Here is a 15658-nt window from a genome sequence, read left to right as displayed (position 1 = left end):
TAAGATTAATATTGTCAGCTTCATGTTGCATCTGTGATGTTCTATCATGTCATTGTTATTTATTGTTTGTAAGCCAAACTGTCAGGGGTCCTTTACCAAGCCTCAGCACCACTGCCAAATAAAAAGGTCCTCCTCCTCCCAGCCACCTTTCTGGCTTCACCTGGAAGAAAGGGGTTGTGGGTAGAGCTTCCCAAGGAGAAGATCATAAGAGGTGCTCTTGCAAGGTGAAGCAATCTCTGAGATTCACCCTTCTTCTAGTTTTGATGCTGGCTTCTTAAAGAGACTCCACCTCATTACCCTGCTGCTGGAATGCTAATGCTTCTTTGGCTCTGTGTCATGGGGGCCTGAGAGGATGGATTAGATATCATTTGCGAAGTGCTTTGAAGATGAACTTCACTGTATAAACATGGAGCATTACTAGTGTCCTTTAAGCAGCTCCCATCCATCAGAATCCCATTTCCAGTGTCATTTTATTTTATTACATTTTTTTCCTGATGCGCTGACATTCCTGCCATAATCTGATTTTCATTAGCTGTGATGTACTACAGAGATTTGGACTTCCAACATTCACCAGCATTTGTTACCATAAGTGTTACCACAAGTGAGCATTGCTGCATGCTGGGAGGAAGGGAGGGGAGAATAGCTTGACTTCTGGTCACAGAACAGCTCTTAAAAAGTTGTCGTTGTGTGCAGGGTTGTGTTGCAGGAAAGCTCAGCTGCAGTTCTCAGGAACGATTCTGGGGCATGAGCAACCAAAACTATCTTCTCCCAGACCTGTTGCAACAGAGCCAGGTTTCGAATTGTTCAGCAAACCAGCTGAAAGTTGCTCAGAACCACTTTCCGGAACCTCAGAGCAAGCCTATTCCCAACAAGGTAAATGTCACATATTATGACAATAAACAAACTGAAATGCAATCCTTCCTTTGAGATTCAAACTTCTCTGAATTATATGATGCAGTTCTCCAATCAAAAAAGCATACACACAAAAAATGTGCATTGTAATGAAAATAACATACAAAACTACTAGGGGAAATGCCTTGCAAAAATGTGTAATAGGAGAAGTTGTGTGCAAAAATTCATATCTCAGGACAGTTGCGCTGGCTTGACCCTGTGATTGAGGGGGACTAGCACCACCAATGTGCTGACGTCATGTGCAACATGCTCATGCTGTGTGTATATTCCGCATGACTTGCTGACATCATTTGCGCATGCCGCCTGGCATATTATGCACATGCTGTGCAAGTTATGTGAGCATGTCGCACAACATGACTATTGAGTTGTTGATGTTTTTGTTAGTTTTAGATGTCCAGCAATGTCTAAAATGTCATATATTTTGAAGCCCTGTAGTAACTCTGTTTTATCCTGAGGGGTGATAGATATTGGCCATTAGCATTCCATTGCATCTTGCCAGAAGTTTTGGTTTGCATTGCTATGGATCTGCAGGGAGGCTGTGCCAGTTACTTGAGGTTGTTATACGTTCCAAATTAAAGGAAAGCATTTATGTTCATTTACTTCAGTCTTCTCCTTTCAGCTGTTTTGGAAGGGAGATTTAATGGTGAATCATGTGTGTCTGTGTGGTGGTGAAGAGAAATAACCTGCCCAACACATGTTATTGCTGTATAATTTTTATAGATGTGAAAGAACTAGATTTATCTACCCTTTGTTTTTGTTTTCCTTTCCAATGAAGCTTTAGAGTACAATCCACTGCTAATCATCCAGATTTCTAATAGTTAGATCCACTTCCACCTTCTAGAATCAGAGAATCATAGAAATGTAGAGTTAGAAAGCACCACAATGATCATCTAGTCTAAATGCAGGAATCTATTTGCCCAACATGGGGCTTGAACCTATCAACCTGAGATTAAGAGCCACATGCTCTACCAACAGAGCTACCCCAGCTGGAACTTCTACACACCTTCCATTCCAGACCCAGTCTTACTGGATGTCTGGAAGGGGTTTCAGAGCAGTGGGCCAGACTCTACTACTCACTCAACTAGGGCTCTGGTCAGATCTACTGCTCCTTCCCATATTACCCCACTTTCTTCTTCACAGCCTAGGTGGCTTTCTAGTAGCATTGGCCGCAAAGTATCTTAGTGCAGCAGCCCAGCAGAATGCAATGTACATAAGCTCTGCAGTGGTACCTCGGTTTACGAACAGCCCTGTTTGGGTTACAAACTTCCGCAAAACCAGAAGTCTATGAACTTTACCTCAGTCTAGGAACAGAATCCGAATGGTGGAAGGGCACCGACGGTGGGAGACCTCATTAGGGAAAGCGCAGCTTCAGTTTAAGAACGGGCTTCCGGAACAGATTAAGTTCGTAAACCGAGGTACCACTGTAATTAAGTTGTGATATCACTTTCAAAGCAAGGTTTTAGCTTCGTTTGGGTTTTTTTTAAGGAGGGTGTTGAAGTAGAGCCATCCATCCCAGAGACAGCAGCCTGTCCCAACCCTGGGCCTCCAGATCTTGTTGGACTACAACTCCCATCATCCCTGACCACCGGTTCTGCTGTCTTAAGAATTATGGGAGTTGTAGTCCATCAGCATCTGGGGGTCCAAGGCTGGGAAAGGTCACTGTATAGTATAAATGTAGCACCATCAATGCAGTCGGTTGTGATTAAGTTCCCTTGTTTCATCTTAATTTTTTTCCCCCATTTTAGGCACCGAGCACTAGCAACACCCCCTCAAAAAATAGTTCCTCATCTACGACATCATTCACATCATTCATAGATCCTAGGCTTCTACAAATGTCACCTCCTTCAAGTCCAACTGGACCAAACTGTGGTTCTCGTGAGTACAGTTTCTTTTATTGCAGAACATGCCATATTTGCCTCTTTTGGAGGGGAGGAGTGAAATTGTGTCCTCCCTTAAAGAGGGCACATGTTGCGGTGAGACCTGGAAACCGATCCCCTGTGTTGTGGGTGAGTAAGATTGGTCAGCCACAACACCCGATTGGTAGGTCCCTCGTTGCTGGGTGTAATCTGGCCAATGGGGTGCATGTGGAGTTTGGAACTGACAGGGTTAAAACTCCGTGGTGTCCTGTATCTGGGAGGAGCTTGACGCAGAGAAGTGCGTCACAGTCTGTGTCACTGTTCAGACTTGCTTTCGATTCTGCCTAAGACGCAGCTCAGCTCAGAAGCTGCATGTGTGCTTTTGGAGCACGGGAAAGATGCCGGAAAGCTCCGATGGAATGTGGCTGATTTACTGCTTTGTAAATAAACGCTTCTAGAGATAAGAACCGAACTGTCTTTGGACTTGATTTATCCCTCATCTCACACGGACGCAGGACCGCTGCTACTCTGCTCCCTGCCAGGTCAGCCTCAAGCCCCAAAGTAGAGCTGCACAGGGGAAGCGCTGACTGGACGCAGGAATTAATTTCCCCAAAGTGCAGTCCAAATGGATCGAGGGACCTATATATGCCCATGCACGTGACCCAGAGCTTCCTCTTTTGGCTTGTGTATTAGGAAACAACCGCCCACCTCTCCCTACTTTTCGGGCTGTGCGCTTCACCTTGCTATGCCATCGTGTGTCGTCTGTCGTTGGGACAGGGGCACAGCAGCAATTTTCCCCACTTGGCTGATTGGCTGTTGCCATTTGGGTTTCACCTGCCGCATAGCAAATCGTCACAACTTTTAAGGTTGTGGATAGGCTCTGGTTCAGGTGATAGGGATGGGGGAATGGTCTCACCATCCCTATGTGAAGTGTATTCCATTAAAGGAATCCAGGGACTCAACTTGGTTTGGTCAACCCCTGAGAGGGGGTTGTGCCCATGCCTGAGTCCAGGGGGACATCTGGGTGGCGGAGATAGCCTGTTCCCGGCTTTCCGCTTATCCAGGTGTTCAGCCTTGGCTGACCTATGCTTGTGCCCTGGGTCAGCGCTACCTGCATGGCAGGGAACTAGTCCTCAGTGGTAGCATTCGCTTGTAAATGACGGTTTTCCATAATCAGGTGACTCTTACTTTGCTTCTCCCCTGGCACTAGTGGAACAAACCACAATTCCTGAGTAGGGATAAGGGGGAAATTCAGTTTGGTTGCACATCTAAAGATGAACTTACCTAATTTGCACTTTCTGAAACAATGCACGAACCAAAGCAAAGGCATCCTTCATAATGTGCCCTTCTCCAAATTTTACAAAGCAGGACTCCAGTCAAGCAATGTGTACAAAAATACACATATGAACAACAAAAGTGTGCATATAAATGCATATATTAGTGAAAATGACATACAAAAAATGCACTACATATGGTGGAAGTTGCTTTGAAAAAATATGTACATTAGGCAAAAATGCATACAAAAAGGTGTATATCAGGACTAAACTGAAATGTTGTCTTTTAAATCACAAACTGATGTGGAAATGTAGGGAACTGAACTTAAGATTGGAAAGATGAGAAACTGGGAGAAACTGAAATTGACATAGTCACCCATCCGAATCCCGGTCTCAGTCTTACAAGGATCATGGCTTGCTCCACTCCAAGCAAGGGTGGACTTGGGTCTTTCAAATTTATGCATCACCAATATTTGATTCCCCCTGCACCTCCTGCCTACTGTACTGCTCAGTTCACTACATCATAGTTGCAACACCCTGGAGAACTCCCTAGGCCCAGTGCCCAGTGCGGCAGAACTGGTCGCACTACTCTAATCCACCTCTGCTCCAAGCCAAACTTCGGTTTTGGCTTCCCATCCATGGTTTATTCAAGTGAACCACGAATGGTAAACCATTATGTATGGTTTTCCGTGACCTGCAAATTCGCCTGGTAGAAGGTGGACTCCCAGCAGGCAAGCACCTTATTTACTTAGATAATTCTTTGTTCTTTGGGCTGAATACACTGGTCTGTCACATTTTCTGGTGCCAATATGGAATGTCAGTGCATAGGGAATACCATGCAAATAGTTGCTTCAAAGGAACGACTTTTGTCAAGACTGACAAAACTCCCTGTACCCCACCTGCTCTGATCCTAAACATTATCAGGCTCCTTCCAGTGGTTGCTATTTGTATTTTTAAAATGTGCACATTAAATGCAAATGAATAGCATCACTTGTGGTCTGGCCCTTAGGTCACATCCACACCATAAATTTAAAGCAAATGCTCTCTCACAAAGCATCATTAACAAGCCATGGCTCCCTGGACTCCCTGGGGGGAGCAATGTGCTTTAAATGTATATTGTGGATGTGACATATTAGATGTCATTCAAAAAGAGATTAGAAATCCTGCTTTCATGAGGGGCACACTTAGAGTGTGGGGCACAGTTGCCTCACAAGCCATGTGTTGTGCAAGAAAACATAACAATTGTTTTATAAAAAGCCTCTGCTTCTCTCTCTTTTTTTAATGATATTTATTAGAGGTTTGAAAGTTACAGAAAAAAAGAAAGAAACAATAAAAAGTTAAACAAAACAAAGCAATGACTTACAATACATCAGAAATAAAAAGAAAAACAAAAAACAATACAGCAAAACAACAACAACAACAACAACAAAAACATTTAAAAACACATCCAATATTTCCGTATCTTTACCTTTCATTTACTTGTTTCATCGACCTCCTCACACCTCCCTTTTTTGTATTCTAGTTCAATTAGCTATTTCAGCAAATCCTTTCCATCTTTCTCAATTTTTGTTCTATAATTTATCTTAACACAATCTAACCTTAAATTTTCCACTTTGGCCCATTAACAATCTATTTTTACTTAATCCTTTATAACATTTCTGCTAAAGCCATATAGCTTCATTCCAACATCCTTCTAACATTCATTAATTTTACAATATTTCTGTAAATATACTTTGAATTTTTTCCAATCTTCTTCCACCAACTCAAAAGCCTCTGCTTCTCTTCCCTAGCATCCAATGTGAAACCAGAGCCCACCAGCAGGCAAAATGCAAGGAAAGGCTCGGTGGTCAACGTGAACCCCACCAACATCCGCCCACAGAGTGACAGCCCAGAAATCCGCAAATACAAAAAGAAGTTCAACTCTGAGATCTTGTGTTCCGCATTGTGGGGTAAGAAAGTTTATCTGAAGCAGAAATAGATGGCTTGCGATTCTGAGGTGCTTGGAGGCTTGTTCAGATCTTTAAAAATATAGGGGGAAGGGCCAAAGCACCCTGGAAGAGCACTTACTTTGCATGATCCTGGGTTCAATCCCCAGCATCTCCAGGTAGGAGTGGGAAAGACTTTCACCTGAAACCCTGGAGAGCTGCTGCCAGTCAGTGTAACCAATATTGCAGCAAGATGGACCAATAGCCTAACTCATTGCAAGGCAGCTTCCTATGTTGCTATTATTACTTGTTAAATTTATATACTGCTCTTCATCAAAGGGCCACAGGGTGGTTCACAGAATAAAGTACCGGATAAAAACAAGTATATAATTAAAACACAACAGCAAAGCCATAGCCTCCCCCTTCCCACAGACACATTTAAAATATTCATCAACCCAAGGCCTGGTTAAAAAGGAACGTTTTCGCCTGGCACCTAAAATATATATAATGAAGGTGCCTGGTGAACCTCCCTGGGGACAGCATCCCACAAACAGGGAGCCACCACAGAAAAGGCCCCGTTCTCATGTTGCCACCTTCTGGACCTCTCTTGGAAGAGGCACATGAAGAAGGGTGAACACAGAGTCCAGAACGGTTTATATGGGAGAGAGGCGGTCCTTGTGGTATTGCAGTCCTGTTTCCGTTCCCATTCACCCTGATTGTTGAGTTGAAGTGTCCTGGAACGCAGCTGGAGCACTTGCTAGCAAGGCAAGATCAGCAGTGAAGCATCAGAGGAGCTGTCCAAAAGGAGATGTTGCTTGAGCAACAGCTAGGTAGCAACTGAGTTTTTGTAACCCAGTCTTACCCATTTCTGGAGCATCAGTAGGGACCTGGTCTAGAGCATGTGTCAGTTTTTTTGCTTCTTTCTGCCTCTCAAGTCTTGCCCAGAGATGGAAGGTCTTGTGATACCAGTCCCTTTTCTGTCCTGGGCAGTAACTTGAGCCCATCACTTTCTGAAGTGGAGAGCACTCTGCAAGAGAAATCCTGGAAGGGGTGTTGGAAGGTTTGCAGGATTGCAGTCTTGTGGCATCCACCAGCGCATCTCAGCTACCATTGGCCTTAGAATGTACTATGATCCTCAGTGCCATTCTCTGCCTCTGAGCTGGCCTTGACATGAAGCCCAGTTTCCTACATCTGAGTGTGATATACCGAAATGCTGGATGGACTGCACCACCTGTCATTTAAAGATCCATCCTCATTATTGATGCCTTAGCTCCCCATCAGCTTTAATTTTCCATCTTCCTGACACCAGGCAGCACGACGACAAGCTCCATGGAGCTGATACAATATTTTACCCACACCTCCTGCCTTGATTCGAGCCTTAAATGAGAAACAAAATAAATGAATGAAATGCCGGAAGAAATTATCCCAGGAAATGTAGATTTACAGTTTACAGCTCTCTGGGTTTCATGTGATGTATGTTTGGAGGACGCCAAGATTTTAAATTAAGAACAGAGCACCATAGCAAAGCTGGTAATGATATGTGTGCTGAGCTGGAGAGCGCTACGTTCTTACCAGCCCATTGCTAGCATTCCGCTGCTTTTTCTCTCTTTTTTTGTGCTGCGTAATACCTTATGCCATCTCATTATTTCCGCCAGGAACACTTCGATAAGAAGCCTTATCAAACATGGCAACCAAGTGGAAGCCTCGCCCGTTGAGTGTCAGCCCAAATCTGCAGTCCCCTCAGCACTTCTGCTGGCTTGAAAACAATTTAACTTGAGGGTCTCTCCCAGAGAAATTTTGCAAGTCTTGTTTAACTTCTTAGGATGTTTCTTGAGAGTGGGTACCCCACTCCAAGTGATATTTCATGGCAAATCTATGGGAACTCAAAAATTGTTACCTTGCAATGGTCCCTTCTCTCCCCACAAAAGCTAACTGGCAGAGCAATCCTAACCATGCCTACTCAGAAGTAAGTCCTATTGAAGTCAGTGGTACTTAATCCTAGGTACATGGGTTGGGATGACAGACATAAGCCTTAAATGCCACATATTGGCTGTTCCCCCAGGGTCTTGACTTAGGCCATCACTCTGTGGATTATCACTGAGCGGTGACCCAAAAATTGGAATTTTATGTCATTGTCTCTGCTCTGTGGAATGTCATTCATGAAGCATCGTCCATCAGTTGCTTCAGACATCTTGTGAAGGCATCTCTTTCTGCCTAGACTGTTCCTGACCCATGAAATTGAACCCTGCTATTTCCGAAATCATCTTTTTACTTTTTAAAATCTGTTTTCATAGAGCCGTTTTGCAGCTTTCATGGCACTTTGATTGTTTCATATCACTTTTACTTGCCATTTGGAAATGTTTAGATATTAAGTTGTTTGTTTGTTAACAAAATTTACACAGTGCTTGATTGTTAAAAAAAAAAAGAACACCCTCAAAGATAAAACTATAAAATCAGGAAAAATGGCAATGCATTAAAACATGCAAGAAGTTAAAATACTAAAACAGAATAAAATTCACACCAGCGTTTCTAAGAATTTGGGTAGGCTTATCTAAACATGAATATATATTTTTAGCAGGCGCCAAAAAGAGTACAGTGAAGGCACCAGCTTGGTCTCAATAGGCAGGGAGTTCCAAGGTGCAAGTGATGCCACACTAAATGAGTTCTTACAAATGCAGAAACGGTATCATTTGGCACCTGCAATGCCAATTCCACTGATCTGTCATTTGGGTGCATGTGAAGCAAGGCAGTCTTGTAGGTAAACTGGTCCCTATTAAATGTTTTTTTGTTGTTGTTGTTTAGTTGTTTAGTCGTGTCCGACTCTTTGTGACCCCCTGGACCAGAGCACGCCAGGCACTCCTGTCTTCCACTGTCTCCCGCCTTTTGGTCAGACTCATGTTTGTAGCTTCAAGAACACTATCCAACCATCTCGTCCTCTGTCGTCCTCTTCTCCTTGTGCCCGCCATCTTTCCCAACATCAGAGTCTTTTCCAGGGAGTCTTCTCTTCTCATGAGGGGGCCAAAGTATTGGAGCCTCAGCTTCAAGATCTGTCCTCCCAGTGAGCACTTAGGGCTGATTTCCTTCAGAATGGAGAGGTTTGATCTTCTTGCAGTCCATGGGACTCTCCAGAGTCTCCTCCAGCACCATAATTCAAAAGCATCAATTCTTCGGCAACCAGCCTTTATGGTCCATCTCTCACTTCCATACATCACTACTGGGAAAACCATAGCTTTAACTATATGGACCTTTGTTGGCAAGGTGATGTCTCTGCTTTTTAAGATGCCGTCTAGGTTTGTCATTGCTTTTCTCCCAAGACGCAGGCGTCTTTTAATTTTGTGACTGCTGTCACCATCTGCAGTGATCATGGAGCCCAAAAAAGTAAAATCTCTCACTGCCTCCATTTCTTCCCCTTCTATTTGCCAGGAGGTGATGGGACCAGTGGCCATGATCTTCGTTTTTTTGATGTTGAGCTTCAGACCATATTTTGCGCTCTCCTCTTTCACCCTCAATAAAAGAATGCTTTTAAATGCTTTTAGAGAAATGCAAATAACCTCCCCAAAAAACCCACCCAAATTAATTAAATATAAACAAAAAACAAACATAGACCCCTGCAGGATCAGAGCAGCAAACAATCTAGTCCAGGACCCTGATTCTAGTAGTGGCCAACCAGATGCCCACAAAGCAGGACTTGAGGGCAGATTGCTCCACCCCACACCTGCCCCACACCAGGGATTATTCCCTGGCATGCTACTTCTGAATGAAACTTTCACTAAATATACTTAAATTACCAAAACCAGAATGTCCATGCACAATAGTGGGGCACCAGCAGGCTCAGGGGAACCCCAAGGTTCTAAATACTTTAGGAGGGGGATCAAGGCTCGAACCTCTGTAGAGTTCTCAAAGAATCAGTAGGGTAGCACTATTGTTTGCGGCAGCACATACTGAGTTGGCAAGTCACCGGAAAACAGGATTTATGGCCAAAGGGTAGCTAGATAATATCCAAATCTTGGCCTTCTTTGAAAGGCTGACATACCACAATAGTATGATTAGAGGGATGGCAGAAAAATAGCAAACAGTAATTGGAGGGGTGGCAGAAAAATCACTAATCTGATGTGATTTGGATGCCTTTTCTGGCATATGTCAATAAGAATCGGAATTTACTAGAACCTCCAACAACTTGAGTCGTCAATCTGTGGACGGGTTATATTTTAAAAGTGCCCTCTTCCTGATGGACAAATGAGAGATTTACTAAAGGGGGGGGGGGAATGACTCAAATTGACAAAGAGTAGTTTGACTCACAATATGTGCATTGTAAGACCTATATGATAAGATGCCTCCGCTAGCTTAGTTCAGTTTTTGTTAACACTGCTTTTCTTGTTATCGAAACCCAATCAAAATCATTTGGGGTCGGAGTGGAACAGCCCCCAAACAGTCTAATGGGGACTGAGCATACTCAGTGACCATGGAATGCTCTCTATTGAGATGGCAAGAAGGGGGGAAGAGAATGGAGCTTTCTGGGAAAGGTTACAGCTGGCCGGCTGGCTGGCACCCTGAACAGGAACAGGCCACACTGCAACATTATGGCCGTGCACACACTCCCATTGAATCTGCATCCAGTGCCCTCTCACTGCTGGTTCGGGAAGTGGCATGCACACAACATTAGCTGCATCCATATCTGTCCTGCCATTTCAAGTTACAAGAAGGGATATTCTGACTAGATATCAGGAAGTAAGAGCTTTTCAGCAGTGGAACAGACACCCTCGGGAGGTTGTAGACACTCCTTCCTTGGAGGTTTTAAAGCAGAGGTTGGATGGCCATATGTGACGGAAGCTTTAGTTGAGATCTTAGTTGAGATTAAGTTGTTTAGGGAAGCTTTTAATGTTTGATGCATTACTGTATTTTAATATTTTGTTGGAAGCCGCCCAGAGTGGCTGGGGAAACCCAGCCAGGTGGGCAGGGTATAAATTTATTATTATTATTATTATTATTATTATTATTATTATTATTATTATCCCTTCATTGCAGGGGGTTGGACTAGATGACCCTCAGGGGCCCCTTCCAACGATTCTCTGATTAGTATTAAATGCTGTGTTGTGATGGACTTCCCCACCAAAACCAGCTTCCACAGGAACTGAGAAAACCAACAGCCTTGCTGTGCTTAAAGGCAGTAATGTGTGCACAGGCTACGTTGCAAGTCCCACCTGTCTTGAGTAAGAGCTGTTGAATACCAATATAGTAACCAAAGTGCTGTTCCATCCATTCACTCTCCAGTGAGGAAGTGGTCCAAATTGCATTTAGATGGTTTATATTGTCAGGATTACTTGCGCTGATTTTGGTGTTCTTCCATATTTTAACAGGGGTGAATTTGCTTGTGGGGACTGAGAATGGATTGTGGCTTCTAGACAGAAGCGGCCAAGGAAGAGTTTACTCATTGATAACCAGGAGGCGGTTCCAACAGATGGATGTGCTCGAAGGACTCAATGTGCTAATTACCATCTCAGGTTTGTTTGGTGCCTAGAACCATCTGACCTACAGTAGGACCAGAAGCAATTACAAAGAAGATTAGACTGCAAATTGAGTTGTAAAAACTCATCGGCTCCTCCTGATGCTTACAATCCTTGTATCTAGGGCAGATGTGATTCAGGGTGTTTCATTGCCTGCTTAGTATGCAAAGTGGTTTGCAAGATTTATAGAGTACACCAGATACTTAAAACTAGTTTAAAGCTGGCTTCTGAGTCTAACAGCATCAATCTCTCTGTGTTTGTTTCTCTAATGTGGCTTCCATCCCTGCCCTGGAAGCTGATGGCAGCAACCATTAAATTATTCCTCCCTGAGCACAGACTAGGCATGTATATGTCTGATATCAGTGTTCTGAAATTATGGGTCACAGCCACCTTACCCTGGCCATCCCTATTCAATCACTGGTACCATCTGAGGGAGTCCTGTTAGCACAACTCTCGCCAATAAGAAGAGATGCCTTCAGTCTTATGAGTCTTACTCTATGGAATTCCTTGCCACTAGAAATCAGACAAGCACCATCGCTGCTGAATTTTGGACGCCTGATTAAAACTGTTTTATTTCAGGAGGGTTTTGCATCATGAGTGCTTCTCCGATGCTTTAGAATCTTTTTGTTTGTTTGCATTTCTGAGGTTTTAGGTTTCTGAGGCTTTAAATTTTTGAAAGTTCATTTATGTTTTAAAATTTGCATCTTGTACGTGTACAAGCTGCTTTGACACCTGGGCACTGGGAAGCAGGATATACATTTTTAACATTAATAGTAATGATCATGATGGTAGTAGGTGTGGCTTAGGGTGGATGTGCACTCATGGTTTTTGATGCTAAAAATGAATTTCAAAAATGGTTCTGATAACCATATTTCCATACGAAGTTCTTTTCAAATGTTAGTGATGTGTTGTTTAAATGTGGCACCAGAGGGCGCTGCAGACCTATCCCTGTCCCAAAAAATACCTGGTAAACCTTGTGGGAAACGAAGCGAAGGAAGAAACCAAATGCTTTGACGTTTCAGAATGATGTTTTTAATATTGTTCTAATAATGTTTAAAAGGTGGGTTTCGATCCAGCCCTAGACTCTCCACTAAAGTTTGCAAATTATATACAGTACTAACTTTTATGGGAACAAACTGTTAGTTACAGAGTGTTCAGACTTCCACATTACAAACTGCTCTTTGTCAAAAGCATGGAAAGACAGGTATTAACCCCATCCAGGTGGTTTTTCATGATAAGACCCATAACTCTCCCGTGCAAAGTTATCTCCTATAGCTACAGGAGTGGCCATATTTTTTGTTGTTCTGAACAATGCTGATGCACCGCACACACAGATTATGGCTTACGACCAAAAAAAGGGGGGGACGACTCGCTAAAACAGAATGCCCTCAACCTTTAGGACATGTTTTGAACCGACAAAATCAAAACAGAGTAAATAAGACTTGTTGAAAGATGAAGTGATGGGGCTTTCCCCCCCCCCACACACACACACAAAATGAGGGCCCATGCTCAATGCTTGCCAACTGAGGGCTACCAAGCACACTCTCATGTATGCATGCACGCACACACAACCTCACACGTGCAGCAGACACACTCAGCACACAGGTAGACCACACAGCAACCGTTTACATCACCTTGGAAATAAATACATAGCAACACACCCTCTCTCTGCCCTGCCCTCACATGATATAGGCCAATATACTATAAAAGGTAAAGGGACCCCTGACCATTAGGTCCAGTCGTGACAGACTCTGGGGTTGCAGCGCTCATCTCACTTTACTGGCCGAGGGAGCCGGCGTACAGCTTCCGGGTCATGTGGCCAGCATGACTAAGCCACTTCTGGCGAACCAGAGCAGCGCACGGAAACACTGTTTACCTTCCCGCCGGAAGGTATTTATCTACTTGCACTTTGAGGTGCTTTCGAACTGCTAGGTTGGCAGGAGCAGGAGCAACGGGAGCTCACCCTATCTTGGGGATTTGAAACGCTGACCTTATGATCGGCAGGTCCTAGGCTCTGTGGTTTAACCCACAGTTAACCACACATGCACACAGAAACATAGATGCACCACACATTACAGTTTAAACCACTCCACCCTGCCCAGTGCTGAGATGGGGCAATTTTAATCTCCACCACAGCACTGGGCTGCACATGAATACAAATCCGGGCTGAAGGTTCACCACCCCTCGCCTTACAGGGTGTCGAGTGAAGGAGCTACTACAAAGTAAACAAAGGAGATCCAACAAACAGATCTGGGGTGCAAAACAGATTGTTTGGAACATCACCCTGAGCTGCAATTGTACTAGTGATACTAAGGAATGGTGCCTTTCATAAGGCTCGGCTTGCACAACGAAAGCTTAACTGAACTAGGATCACGTCTGAGGGCACAGATACACAAGTATTGGTTTATTTTTTTATATACGTTCTCACCACAAGGTGGTGCTATTGCTTAACTGTCTGACTGTGATGATCCAAGAACATATATCCATGAGCGTGAACTTTACACACAGAAAAACTCTGGCTTCGCTGCCTGACATCTCTGCTAAAAATGATATTAGTCAAGTAGATATCAGAAAGACCTCTGCCCGAGTCTTTGCGGAAACAGCTGCAAGACAGAGGTTTGGTATGCACACCACAGATTTAAAGCACTCGGCTTCCACTTCTCCTGCCCCCAAAAAACCCTGGGGGCCGTACTTTGGGAACTGCAACTCTGTGAGGGGCAAACCACAGTTCCCAGGATTTTGGGGCAGAGGAAACTATGTGTTTTAAATGTGTCCTAATGGAATGGTGTTTACGCAGCCAGAATAGGCAATACAGTGGTACCTTGGGTTACATACGCTTCAGGTTACAGATTCCACTAACCCAGAAATAGTGCTTTGGGTTAAGAACTTTGCTTCAGGATGAGAACAGAAATCGTGCTCCGGCAGCACAGCAGCAGCAGGAGGCCCCATTAGCTAAAATGGTGCTTCAGGTTAAGAACAGTTTCAGGTTAAGTACGGACCTCCGGAAGAAATTAAGTTCTTAACCCGAGGTACCACTGTACTGGCTTGATATTAGGCATCTTTCCTCTTAGTTTAAGATATTACCAACCTCAAAACTACTTCCAGCCAAGTTGGTGGTGTGATACAGCCTAGCACTCCACAGTCATGTAGAGAAGTTAAGTTTTCAAACAGAATTCCTTTTCTATTTCTGCTCCAATAAATTGGCAGGCAAAAAGAACAAGCTACGTGTCTACTATCTATCCTGGCTCAGGAATAAGATCTTGCGGAATGATCCGGATGTGGAAAAGCGACAAGGCTGGGTATCTGTGGGTGACCTAGAAGGCTGCATACACTACAAAGTTGGTGAGTTTTCTCCTTGTGGGCTGCTAATAGCCAATTTTAGCACAATATTTCTGTTGTTGTTGTTAACTCTGTTTCACTTCGAGATCATTAAAATAATGTTTTAGTTTCCTGTTAATAAGAGAATAAGCTATGGAGTAAACCCTGTGCAAATCTAGAGTGGTTGGGTGGCGTCTTGTACACCTCCTTCCAGCAAAATGGGCCTGCAGGATGGAGATTATTTGAACACACCAGATTCAGAGGTTGAAACCACTGCGATAATATAGCTATTGTCTACATGAGCAAGATTTCCAAGGCCTTTTATTCAGATCCACATGCTGAAATAGGTCATTTGCGTGTGGAACAACATATACTGCAGACACTTTCAACTAGGAGCAATATCCCATCAAGATTTTGCATTATCACTTCTTACCAGTTTTGATCCTAAATGGTTACATACAGAGGAAATGTTCTTTCATGTGCGGTGGACTTGTAAAAGGGTAAAAGAGTATTGGGAAATGGTCCATAAAGAATTGGGGGGGAAATGTTTAAAAGTACGGCAGTTTTTATTTATATACATATATATTATTATTATTATTATTATTATTATTATTATTATTATTATTATTATTATGGTGGGATAAATGTTGAGTTGGGGTGGGGATGAGTTTTATTTTAGTATAATTGTTTTTGGCTTTGTTTTTACTTTTACTATTTTGTTAGGCTATTGTATATATTTTGCTTTTTAAGGGGAAAGGGTCAGGGCTGCCTGGGAGTGGGCCTCAGTCAACAGAATGGCTGGGGCAGGTTCCACGGGGGGGGGTGTATTGGGACACCCGATCTCAGTGATCACGGGCAGGAGGAGGAGC

The 15658-nt window shown here is 43.6% G+C and overlaps 1 protein-coding gene across 1 annotated transcript in view; it reads left to right on the top strand.

The window, feature by feature from the left end:
- The window catches only part of NRK (Nik related kinase), a 128070-nt gene that overhangs the window by 88725 nt on the left and 23687 nt on the right, over nucleotides 1–15658 (top strand). Inside the window, exons 22-26 of the mRNA XM_083486259.1 lie at nucleotides 694–873; nucleotides 2658–2787; nucleotides 5833–5991; nucleotides 11325–11468; nucleotides 14679–14813. Of these exons, the coding sequence (XP_083342385.1) occupies nucleotides 694–873; nucleotides 2658–2787; nucleotides 5833–5991; nucleotides 11325–11468; nucleotides 14679–14813 (748 nt within the window). The remainder of the gene's footprint in view (nucleotides 1–693; nucleotides 874–2657; nucleotides 2788–5832; nucleotides 5992–11324; nucleotides 11469–14678; nucleotides 14814–15658) is intronic.

This window comes from Podarcis liolepis, assembly GCF_965112155.1.
Source record: "Podarcis liolepis genome assembly, chromosome: Z".
Lineage (NCBI taxonomy): Eukaryota > Metazoa > Chordata > Lepidosauria > Squamata > Lacertidae > Podarcis > Podarcis liolepis.
Note: the sequence above shows the minus strand (reverse complement) of the source record. Positions and strands in the feature narration are given on the sequence as shown.